An 11,787-nucleotide genomic window follows, 5' to 3' on the forward strand; every position below is an offset into this window, starting at 1 on the left:
TTTTCTATGGATTTTACGTTCCTACTTGTTTTTAAATGTTAGTTTGAGTAGTTTTAATGAAAAAGTATTTTTTTCGACATGAATAAGTGTTATATTTAATGTTTGAAGTACAATTAATTGATTTCCTAAATGAATCATAGATGCATAATATGTATATTGATTACAGAAAATTATATGCTGACATCTGTTGCCGAAGAGAAAAATACACCGCTATTTTATTGTGTGGATACTAACAGAGAACTGGCATTTTTTTCTAATGCATTTTTGAAATTATAGTCTATACTCGCTTTAGGGCACTTTTGTTAGTATGATACTTTAAAACGATAACAACGTTTAGAGAAATACAAATATAAACAAAAATTCGGTAAGTACCTACTATATTTTTAAAAAATATGATGGAAACGTTTATTTTAAAGAGTGAGTGATTGTTAATTGGACATTTTGGTGTATTAAATACACTGTTTATTTCAATTAACCACCGTTTACTTCAACTAATGTAATTTTGTCCAGGTATTTGAAAAATCGTAAAATTTTGGTCTATTTACGAATTTATTTACACCAGGTACACAAAAATGCATGTAACAAAATAAATAACCTAGTAATAAGGAGTAGGCTTGTATACAGTACCCCAAAATAAAATAACTTTGGTTAGGTCATCGTTTATAAAAAAGAAGAAAGGAACGTCAACTCTAAAAACTACTTTATCACTACTTCTTGCCAAACTAATTGAAGTTGCTGCGGCAGCTTCCGTTCCAGTTTCTGTTATATCCATAAAGGTTTTATGAATTGCTTTATCCGCATAAAGCCCTGGATTTTTTAAAGTTCTCGAATTTGTAAGTTGTCTTAAATTCTCGAACGTGTCGAAAGTTGTCACATTTACATCGTTTGTTGCATGTAGTTTATTTTGAAAAGATGAGAATACGTCTTCTCCCTCAGTCATTAGAGCCAAATTGGCTTCTGAAGGGTTGAAAAGTGAGCGTAAACCCAAACTGCGGAAAGTTGATCCAAGATCTATGAAGCTATCCAAATGCATCTTCGGAAATAGAATTACCGCATCCGTGTGTTTCGTTTGTTTGATTAATGTTCTTAGTTTGAATGGCGTTAATGAACTTTCAAGAGTGTTTAAATTTTCTGCGTTTGAATCTTTTGGCATTACTACATACATCGTCATTTTGCTGCCCTTGTAGGGGAACCCCATTATTTCACAATTTAATGATTCATCTTTGTAATAAGGGAAAAGTCCACTATTTGCCATCATATCAACCATTACTGTTTCTTTCTGTTGTCTTCCGTTTAAAAAAAATTGGCGCCTAAAATAATTTCAAATTGTCGATATTAGTGACATCTTTAGCAAGTTTTGTTTTTGATTTCAATTTTTATTTTAAAACGTTCCGTTTATTTAGGTACTTACATATTTTTGAGATTAGGTACTAACTTGATAAGATAAAAGTAATTTTAAGTTATTTTTGTCATCGGAATTAGATGATTAGGAAATATTTACTAGGCAGACAATTTTTGTTGTTAAATACGTATAAATTGCAACTAGCTATCAAAATATTATTTTAATAATGGGTATTGTATTTACCTTGCTGTAGCTCGTTGAAAAAAAGGAAATTCCCATTGGCCTTTAAAATATAGCGCATTCGCAATAACTAATTTAGTATTTTCTGGTGGAGAATCATCTAAAATACTTTTTATTTTCGAATTTGTTTTTTCGGAAACCCAATCATTAATAGTTTGTCGAGCTCGTACTGAATCGGTTTTAAAATTAACGTTTAGGATTTCGCTTTTATATAAAATCTCACTAATATGTTTAAACGTTTGTCTTATTTTAAAGTCGTCCTGTATAAAAATGGCGTTTGCCATAGTTAATGTAGCTAAAGAGTCAGATCTGTGAAGTTTATTAAAGAGATTTCCAACATGTTCGTGGAAAGTTAGGGTTTTATTATGTATATTAGTTCCTGATATTATTCCCAAGATATGGGCAATCTCATCTTCAGTTGAACCGGTTGCTCCCAGAAGTATTAAAGCTAGTGCCCCTAAAATGAATTAAATATCAATATATCAATAAATCATTTCAATACAAAAAAGTTGGAATGAAACACTTGTAATTTTAACTATCTTAGGACTTCTGCAGAAGCTTATGCAGATATGAAGTATGTAGTTAAACTAAAAAAAAACTCATTTTAATTACAAATTGCATACATATGTGTATAAGCACCTGAAGATGCTAAGAAATCATGTAGTGAAAATTGCAAGCCTTTGATTCCAAATTTTTATTATTGATAAAATAATTTAATCAAGAGATAAGGGCGAATGCGTTTGACTTAATAAATCATTTAAAAACCTGTAAAATTTTTAACATTTATTTTTCATTACTTTTGCACTGAAAAATTACTTTGTAGTGAATCTCGATAATATTTAGATTTAATACGAAGAAAAGAGTTTAACTGTAGAAGTCTTTTACTTAATAAATTATTTAAATAATAAATTAATTAAACCTGCAATGCTTATAGGCGAAAATACAATATTTTTTCTGCTGGAAAAGCGATCGTTGCAAAGCGCATTATTTATGGATAGAGTTAAATTTGCAATCCCGTTAGATATTACGTCACCAACGTAGTTGTCATAAGCAGAAGGGCTTTTTTCGGTAACATAAGAATTTTCACGACGTTCTCCTGCTGTTTTATCAGCTTCTTCGGGAAAATTCCATCCTGATACTTGTAAGACAGAGGTGCTGGCAAATATAAAAAGAACTAGGATTTCTTCTAATTTTAAAAACATCTGAATCTGAAAAGCAACTTTGTGTTAGATAATTCATTACAAAGAAATCACTTTTAATTGTTTGAAAACATATAACTTTAGAGATTTTCGTGGAATTAATGACTAATATGTAATATTTTCACCTGATAGTTTTGTGGTTGCCAAACAAAATTGGTTTGGTATTCCACTTATTTTTAGAGGCCAATTTTTTAAACACCCTGTAAAACATTTTTGAATAAGCGCTCTTTGTCGCACTCGTCTGTCTACGTAAAATCGTCTTTGTCTCCTACATGTAGTGTCCGACTTGGCATTTACAATAATTTATATTTGCATTATTTTAAAAATAGCAAAAGTATATCACTTAAATTTTATTCTAATTGTAAATAGAATAAATCAAATACTANTAAAACGTATTTTGAAATAAATTAATTTCTCCCTTATTACACCAACTGAAACTGCCAAAATGTATTAAACTTATATTTATTAAATTTTCTGCTTAGTGAATATTTTAAACTCTGATTTTTAAAGCCGCTCAGAATACTCTGTAGTGAATTGGGTTGTCTATATGGAGAACGAACAATTTATTAAAACTATGTATAATCAAATTTGAGTGCGCTGTAGTCTACTGTATTGTAGGTATGCTTTTTCATTTTGAAAAGTATTACAAAGTAATCGATTTTTAATTTTTTTAATAAAACTTACCTTGTTTATTTAAATACTGTAAATACAGAGTAGTGCATTTATTAACATCACTTAATGAAAACGGACACTACAAAGAAAAGAAACGATGCGATCTGGTAAAAACAGAAGAAAGATGACCTCTCCCACTATTCTTATTTCAAAACGGTTTATTTATACGTGGTTTATAAAACATTTATATGCATCTATTGTCAGCTAGTGTGGAAAATAATTTGATTGTAAAATAGCCTGCGTATGGTTTGATACATCTTATCAAAATGCATCTTAAAACTAGCCCAAATTGGCTTAAAATAATTTGTTTTTCAATTTCAGTAATACATTTCACTAATTGCAAGAAATACTTTACGTTACAAGTTCTGTCATGTATTTTATAAAGAAACTTATCGACGTACTGTTAAAAATAACAAAACGTTAATAGTTCAACAGTTCAAGATTGTAATTAGAAAGGTTATATATGTTAATAACACCCATAAATTACTATTTTCTTTTTAATAAATAATTTGAGAAGTAAAATTTTCAAAATAAGCGAAGTAATCGATTGTAGATAGTTTTTATTTAGTTTTTTATAATAAACTAAAAACAGTATTTTCTAACAAAAATAAAACAAAAACAAATGTAACTCCTAAAAGTATTCAAATCAGGAAAATAAATTAATATTCTACATTGATAATTATAAAAATTACAACATTAAATTGCATTTTTGAATCCAATAAGAGGGGTTGAATTTTTTTTCGCTCTTAAACGGTCTTGTGCATGGGAAAACCATAGCATAGTTGCCCTTTGGATTTCAGATTCTTTGCCATCGCGGTGGGTTATTAAAACTGCATCTATAATTAAAAAAAAATTATTTAGGTTCTATAAAAACCTCGAAACAATTAAAAGTAAATCATTTTCAGTAGGCCTAACACTAATGTGTTGTGGTCCACTTACCTCTTACTAAATTATTAATTGTTAGATTTTTCAAACAATACTTTCCATTTGCACCAGTCCAACATATTTTTGAAGCCAATTGTGTTGAACAGAGACGTTTCCAAATTTTTCTAGTTGTTGATTCTACTGTTTTTCCGCCAATTTTCGATAGATAACACACCTAAAGTTAAGAAAATAATTATTACTTTGTATTAAATAGGTATATTATTAAGTTCATTAATTTTAATTCTATTTTAGAGTGAAATATCTTTTCTTTTGCTTGTTACTAACTTTAAGAAGCTAATTTACTTAATAGATAAATTGCGATGTCTGCTAATTTATATAATTTTTTAAGCAGTATTCTACCAACCAGATCGTTGTAGTTTTGTTTCATTTTTATGTAATCTTCTATTTGAAGAAATTCGTCTAAAGTCTCTGCCGGTTCCGAGAGATTTATTTCCGGTTCGGGTTCTCCGGATGCGATACAAATCAAGCGATCAACGCTTTTTTGTAACCGGGCAAGGCTTAACTTGTTTTCAGTTGTTGAGAACAGAACCAAACTGCTTTTTTCAATTTCTTTACTGCAGTTTATCGTTGCGATCAGATTTTCCACCGTATTTTGTAATTTTTCGATTTTTGCTTTATTTTCCAAAACAGTTTTAGTAATTGAATCTATCGATTTCCCTTAAAAAAAAAAAGAAAACAAAATCTATCAAATTAATTAAAAAAGTGTTGTGTCATTTTCTCAGATAACATAACATATTTACTGATGATCTTCAGTGTTTTATAAATTCAGAATTTGCTAATTTTTAATCCTATACACAAAGTAAAATAAATTGATTAACTGCTTTTATTCTAATTACAAGAATTGACAGTTCAGATTAACTGATTTTTAAAAATTAACGGTAAAAAGAGTAAGTAACTAAATTCTTATGCAAAATAGTATCTAGAATAGATACTTACTGATATAATCTTCCTTTGATTCTTCATCATCTATCAAAGAAGGAACTCTTTTTAAGTAATTAGAACTTTTGCTACTTATTTTAATTTTACTGGGAGGTTCTTCCAAGTCACTCGAATTTTCTGTCAAAATAGAAACTCATTAAGGCATTTGTAATTTCATTTAAATTACCCATAATATTATCAAGGTTGTTCAACAGTATAAAATAATTACCATTAGACGAACTGGACGGGTCGTTTTTCGTCAGATAATCTTGAACCCATGATTTAGGAATCATTTCAGTCGTTCCGTCTTCAAATACAGCTAGAGAATATTCGTCCATTTCTTCAAAAAGTTGATGTAATTTTTCCTATAGCCAATATAAAGTCGTGTGTATCAAACGAAATCTAATTTAAAACTAAAAGAAAGCATGTCGTATTCTCCTTGCTCGTCCGTTTATGATAAGTGTTGAGAAGATAATTTTTTGTGACATAAAACCATCTTTTTCCACAGAGCCGTTCGTAGCTATCGTAATGTTTCTTATGGTACACCCAATGGAGGAATTCTGAGGACAGTTGTAATCGCAGTTCCAAAGCAAAGTAAGCATTATTTATTCACTTCAATCCCAAAATTCCCAAAAAGGTGTTATAAAAAAAAACGTCATGGGAGTAAAAATTTTACTTAAAAAGGATTCTGTGGAAATATTTAAATTTTATGTCACAATAGTTTTTAGTTCATCATAAATTATTTATTCAATTGTCAATTATTCTTGCCCTCGATGGCGTAATAGTTAAATGGCTCCAAATGGTTAAAGTTTAATTCGTAATATTTTAAAATTTAACTAATAAGTAAAACAATCAAAAGCCAAAAAGGGTTAATTTTTTTATTTACAATATATCAAGGGAAGATTAATCACCTTTGATTTTCCTATAAAATATTTAGAAATAAGGAAAATATTTAATTATATTGTATTATTTAAATATTTCAACAATGATACATATACATATATAATTAGTTAAGTGTTAATATGAGTACAAATATTTAGGTTTAGTTTAGGAATATTTCCTAGTAGGATTTTTTCTTTACGGTATCGTCGTAGGTGAATTTTAAATTTTGTGGGGAGAATTATTGATGTTTATTTGGTTAATAGTATAATAATAAATTTAAAGAATTTTCCGTTATCACTTGATGAAACCTAATTACAATTAGAATGAAACAATTTTGAAAATTTCACGTACATTTATTCAATCCTCGATACGTATGTATTTCGCTTTATAAGAGCATCGTCAGGAACAGGGGCGGATTAAGGTCTAGGCAACTTAGGCATGTGCCTAGGGCCCGTAATTTTTGGAGCCCGAAAATTAGGTTTTTAAAAAAGGCAATATAACTAATCAATCTGGGTATATTTGTTTAAATATTATTGTTCGTTTTAATAAATTATGTTTATGTTTGTTTCATCATCATCATAAAGTCGTCAGTCCTAAGACTGGTTGGACACGTGCTTCCACTCTTTCCTATCCTGAGTTAATCTTTGCATTTCCCTAAAACTAGAACAACCTACATCCTTAACTATTTGCGAACAGTAATCTAACCTAGGTCTACCTCTACCCCTCTTAACTCCTGTTTCTGCCTCTAATATGTCTCTAACTAGACCTTCATGCCTACGAAGGTGTCCTACCAACCTATCTCGCCTATTTTTTATTGACTTCCATAGAGTCTTCTGTTCTCCTATTCTTTCTAATACCGCTTCATTTCTAGCCATTTCTATCTACGTTATCCTCATCATTCGCCTATAACACCACATTTCGAAAGCTTCTAACCTTTTCTTTTTCGCCGCGCCCACTGTCCATGTTTCGCACCCGTACAACGCCTTTAACAATCTTTTTCGAATTTCTAAATTAACCGTACGCGAGCATAGAAGTGACTTATTTTTATTGAAGGCGATTCGACACTGCGCTATCTTCTGCTTTATATCTCTACTACTCCTTCCGTCCTGACTTATCTGATCTGATCTTATCCTAGATATCTAAAATCAGCCACTTCTTCTAATTTTTCGTCTCCTATCTTTATATTCGCTCTTTCTCTACTTTTTCTTCCCTTGCATACTAGTATTTTAGTTTTACTTTTTTTTTTTTTATACAATACTGATCTGTTAGTACCGCTTCCATTGTTTGTTTGTTTTAATAAATTATGTTCATTTTATTTTTTGTATGTGTATTATTTTTTTCATTTTTTTTCTTGGAATCCGATAATTAAATAGAACTACATATTATGTTCTTTAAAACGAAACTACCAAACGCATGTGTCATGACTGAAAAATAGGCCCGGAATTACAATGTTGCCTAGGGCCCGCTTTAGCCTTAGTCCGCCACTAGTCAAGAGTAATACTTACTTATGCAATTTCAAAGTTTGTCTCATTCTAATCAAAATAACTTCTATAATTTTATTTTAATAGTATTGAAAATTGAGAATGTTTGTTAAGTATTTTTATTGGATATGTAATGTGATATTGAGATAAGAGAAAAGTAGTTCACCTCTACACTCTCCTTTCGTGATTTCGCCAATCTTTAACAACTGCGTATACATCTCACATCACATTTCCAGATGTTCATGTTCTCCGTTGACTGTTCCTATTTTGATTATTAGTATAAATAATATAAATGAAATTTTACTAGTTTAGTGTTAATTTCAATTATGAAACATTTTGATTTCGAATAGCCTCTTTTTTAGTTTTAATCCTTTTAGGACCTTATCATGAGAAAAGAAATAATAATGTTTAGTCAGCAGTGATGCTAATAAAAATTAAAAGCAATATATTGAACTTATATGCTACAAGTAATACGAGGGTGGATTGATAAGTTTCCGGCCTAACCAAGAGATGACGCCACTAGGCCTACCTTGAGGTGACATTCTATAGTACCATCCTTGGATAGCTTGTAGCTATAGTTTCAGCCCGATCTCCTTGCTAGTGTAGGTTTGACAGCACGCTGAACAAGACGCCTCTGTGGTTTTCGTAAAAATGGAAAAGCAGGAAAATCGTGCTGTCATCAAATACTTTTATTTGAAGGGGTTAACGCCGAAGGAAATTAAAAAAGAGATGGACTCAACACTGGGGACATCCTCCCCGTCATATTCAACCGTTAAGCAGTGGGTTTCCGAGTTTAAAAAGGGTCGTGTGAGCACCTCTGATGGGCCTCGCTCAGGACGCCCCGTTGAGGTCACAACTCCAGATATGATCGAAAAAATTCATCAAATAGTGCTGGGAGACCGCAGATTGAAAGTGCGTGAGATAGCTGAGACCTGTAAGATGTCATATGAACGTGTGCAACATATTTTGCACCAACATTTGCATATGGAAAAGCTCTGTGCAAGATGGGTGCCGCGTTTGCTAACAGTCGACCAAAAATTGATTCGAAAAAACATTTCTACCGCAAATTTGTCATTGTATAAGCGTAATCCAAGCGAATTTTTGCGTCGATTCGTAACCGTTGACGAAACGTGGGTCCACCACTACACTCCTGAAACCAAAGAACAGTCTAAACAGTGGATTGGACCAGGGGAACCAACTCCAAAGAAGGCAAAAACAATTTTTTCGGCGAACAAGGTTATGGCTACTGTTTTTTGGGATGCAAGAGGTATTATATACATTGATTACCTTGCAAAGGGTAATACTATCACTGGTCAATACTACGCAGACTTATTGCAACGTTTGAGCCACGAGGTGAAAATTAAACGACCTCATCTGGCGAAGAAAAAAATCTTGTTTCATCACGATAACGCACCAGCGCACACGTCAATCGTTGCGACGGCTAAAATCAACGATCTAAAGTTTGAATTGATGCCGCACCCTCCTTACTCTCCAGACCTAGCCCCGAGTGACTATTTTCTGTTCCCTAATCTCAAAAAATGGCTTGGCGGTAAGAGATTTGCGGACAATGAAGAAGTAATCGAAGCTGTAAATGGTTATTTTGAGGAGCTTGACGAATCAGTCTATAGAGATGGCATTAATAGACTGGAACACCGCTATGAGAAATGTATCAGCCTTGGAGGAGATTATGTTGAGAAATAAAAAAAAAAAATTTTTAAAAACCTTGTTTTTCTTGGTCAGGCCGGAAACTTATCAATCCACCCTCGTACAACATTTGTTTTGCGTCCAGTTGCAAATGGTTGAATTCTAAAGATAAACGATCAATTATCGATTTATATTTCAAATCAGACTTCTTTATCACATAATTGAAACAGGTTTTTCTATTCCTAATATTTGGTAAAGTTTTTCTGATCTGGAATCTCTCAAACAATTCCGGAGCATCAATATTTTTATTGTAAAGTTTAAATAAGAACATCAGATCATGATAAATTCTACTTGATTTAAGTGAAGGAAGATTAAATTTCATGCAGACCTGGTGATAGTCATGCTGATCAAAAAGCCTCCAGGAAATGAAACGCATGAAACGATGTTGAACCTTTTCAATTTGATATGAGAGTTGTTTAGTTGAGGGAGACCAAATCACAGAGCCGTATATAAGTTTAGAATTGACTAATGCATTATAAAGGGTAATTAGAGATTGAACCGTCTAGTTTTTCTAAAAATGAACCTTAATTGTTTATGGGCAGATGCAACAACAGACGTAATGTATTCTTTAAAATTAAGTTTTTGATCAAAGACCACTTCCAGATCTCATACCGACGATAATATATGTAGGGCTTTGTTATTTAAGGTGTAGTTGTGACTTATTGTCTGGCTTTTTTGTGAAAAAGAAATTACAGAGCATTTTTCAAAGTTTAAAACCAAGCCATTTATTTTAAAATTAGAAAAAAATATATATTTCAGTCCCTTACAACAAGCCCTTTCATTTGATATGTCACGCGGTACAGTTTGCAAAACTTTTTTTTTAATTTCCTATTAGCTCTCCAAAAATGACCCCATGTTCAAAATTAATTTGTTTGCGTTATGCGACCGTGTTTGAGTCAGAAATTCATATGTGTATTAAATTGCAACGTAATCAGTCCAGTAGAGCAATAAAAGGAAGTCACAACACTTTTCTTAATACTGAATCCCGAATTTTGTAATGAACTACCAACAACCTGATTATTAATTAAATCAACTTATATATTTATAAAAGTTCACTTACACCTATGTGCTAGTGCTACATTAGATTTGTTTAATGCAAAACTATTATTTAATGATGTAAAAATACTGTCACGTATTTAATTTGGTCTTCTTTGTCACTCTGTATGTTGGGTTGCCTACATACATGCAACAATACCTATTTTATTCAAATCAAGCGGTTTTGCGATTTTTTTCTTGATGAATATAATTGTTAAATTCCTGACTTTTTCTGACTAATTGCGTACTAGAATAATATTATCAAGATACATAGCATTTTAAATTACATGTATACAATTATATATGTAAAATCTACAACGGTGTGTCCCACCCTTGATCCATACGAAATAAAAAGTTGGCTACGTTTCTGCCGAAAAAGTACAACTTGGAGTTTGTAGTCAAGCGGTTCGAAAGTATTGTGTATATTTACGCGGTTGTGAATTACACTTTTTTTATTTGTTGTACATTACAGACAATATTATTTTAATTTCAATTTATAAAGTAAAATTCTTTAAAAGCCATTATTATAAGAACGTTTTTGACTGCGCAGTTTACGATTCTAAATGGCAGTAGATTTTTAGTTGACATTTTTGCTTATTAATTGTAAAATAAAATCGTTTTGTTTCAGTTTATCGAACTATATACGTACGGGATTTCGTCTCATTTTTTTGGATTGTTAACTAAGGAAGTGAACAAAACAGTACAACGTTGTTATTCCAGAATTGTTCTCTCTGAATCATACCAATTCACATTGACGAGGTAGGAAAACTTTTTTACCTTTTATTTAAAATTAAAATTAGTTTTTTTCCATATTAAACAAGCTGAAAGTATCAAAATGTATTAAAGCTATTGTGGGGCATTAGTTAAATTAATTTTATCGTTGGAAATTACTAAGTTGTTTCTTAAACCCCCAATATAAAAACGTCGTTTTTATTTCCTCATAAGTTATTTTTTTCTCCTTTATTTATCCAGCTAAAAGTACAAAATATATTAAGTTGTGTGAGTGAGGCATCACTTAAAAGAAGTTTATAGTTGGAAATTAACAGGGTGCTATTTCAATCCCCAATTGTAAAACGTATTTTGAAATAAATTAATTTCTCCCTTATTACACCAACTGAAACTGCCAAACTGTATTAAACTTATATTTATTAAAACTTCTGCTTGGTGAATATTTTAAACTTTGATTTTTAATGCCGCTCAAAATACTCTGTAGTGACTTGGGTTGTCTAAATGGAGAACAAACAATTTATTAAAACTATGTATCTTATATTCAAATTTGAGTGCGCTGTAGTTTACTAGATAACTAGATAAAGAAAGAAATATTACAGTGCGAGTCGAAATTTGTAAGCAACTAAATTTTTGGATTTAA

The 11,787-nt window shown here is 31.0% G+C and overlaps 2 protein-coding genes and 1 long non-coding RNA gene across 7 annotated transcripts in view; 1 reads left to right on the forward strand and 2 right to left on the reverse strand.

The window, feature by feature from the left end:
• The first annotated feature begins 137 nt into the window (after window positions 1-137).
• The window catches only part of LOC108737997, a 17,606-nt gene continuing 5,956 nt past the window's right edge, over window positions 138-11,787 (forward strand). Inside the window, exons 1-3 of one of the 3 annotated variants that reach the window (XR_001937932.2) lie at window positions 138-364; window positions 5,825-5,910; window positions 11,047-11,177. This is a non-coding gene — a long non-coding RNA (uncharacterized LOC108737997). The remainder of the gene's footprint in view (window positions 365-5,824; window positions 5,911-11,046; window positions 11,178-11,787) is intronic. The other 2 variants (XR_003231075.1, XR_001937933.2) reach the window with 2 other exon arrangements.
• On the reverse strand, window positions 513-3,799 carry LOC108737993 (serine protease inhibitor 28Dc-like). Of its 2 annotated transcripts, XM_018471196.2 has the most exons (5): window positions 3,466-3,799; window positions 2,907-2,981; window positions 2,502-2,790; window positions 1,586-2,039; window positions 513-1,310 (listed from the first exon to the last, which is right to left on the reverse strand). In XM_018471196.2, the coding sequence occupies exons 3-5, from the start codon at window positions 2,782-2,784 to the stop codon at window positions 596-598; spliced, it is 1,452 nt and encodes a 483-aa protein (XP_018326698.1). In that variant the 5' UTR covers window positions 2,785-2,790; window positions 2,907-2,981; window positions 3,466-3,799; the 3' UTR covers window positions 513-595. The 2 variants fall into 2 exon arrangements, with proteins under 2 accessions (XP_018326698.1, XP_018326697.1); XM_018471195.2 differs by lacking the exon at window positions 2,907-2,981 and having other exon boundaries at window positions 514-1,310; window positions 3,466-3,798.
• LOC108737995 lies at window positions 4,094-7,168 on the reverse strand. Of its 2 annotated transcripts, XM_018471198.1 has the most exons (6): window positions 7,132-7,168; window positions 5,546-5,729; window positions 5,335-5,454; window positions 4,742-5,055; window positions 4,393-4,552; window positions 4,094-4,289 (listed from the first exon to the last, which is right to left on the reverse strand). In XM_018471198.1, the coding sequence occupies exons 2-6, from the start codon at window positions 5,652-5,654 to the stop codon at window positions 4,150-4,152; spliced, it is 843 nt and encodes a 280-aa protein (XP_018326700.1). In that variant the 5' UTR covers window positions 5,655-5,729; window positions 7,132-7,168; the 3' UTR covers window positions 4,094-4,149. The 2 variants fall into 2 exon arrangements, with proteins under 2 accessions (XP_018326700.1, XP_018326699.1); XM_018471197.1 differs by lacking the exon at window positions 7,132-7,168 and having other exon boundaries at window positions 5,546-6,013.

Source organism: Agrilus planipennis, unplaced genomic scaffold (genome assembly GCF_000699045.2).
Source record: "Agrilus planipennis isolate EAB-ADULT unplaced genomic scaffold, Apla_2.0 scaffold109, whole genome shotgun sequence".
Taxonomy (NCBI): domain Eukaryota; kingdom Metazoa; phylum Arthropoda; class Insecta; order Coleoptera; family Buprestidae; genus Agrilus; species Agrilus planipennis.

Bases quoted from the DNA above. Each gene is read 5' to 3' on its own strand.
- LOC108737993 (XM_018471196.2), bottom strand. From the start codon at position 2,784: ATGTTTTTAAAATTAGAAGAAATCCTAGTTCTTTTTATATTTGCCAGC. The intron at 2,040-2,501 runs GTTTAATTAATT...AATTCATTTTAG, and splicing joins TTCGCCTATAAGCATTGCAG to GGGCACTAGCTTTAATACTT. The intron at 1,311-1,585 runs GTAAATACAATA...AAATTATTTTAG, and splicing joins TTTCAACGAGCTACAGCAAG to GCGCCAATTTTTTTTAAACG.
- LOC108737995 (XM_018471198.1), bottom strand. From the start codon at position 5,654: ATGGACGAATATTCTCTAGCTGTATTTGAAGACGGAACGACTGAAATG. The intron at 5,455-5,545 runs GTAATTATTTTA...CTATTTTGACAG, and splicing joins CCCGTCCAGTTCGTCTAATG to AAAATTCGAGTGACTTGGAA. The intron at 5,056-5,334 runs GTAAGTATCTAT...TTTTTTTTTAAG, and splicing joins ATCAAAGGAAGATTATATCA to GGAAATCGATAGATTCAATT.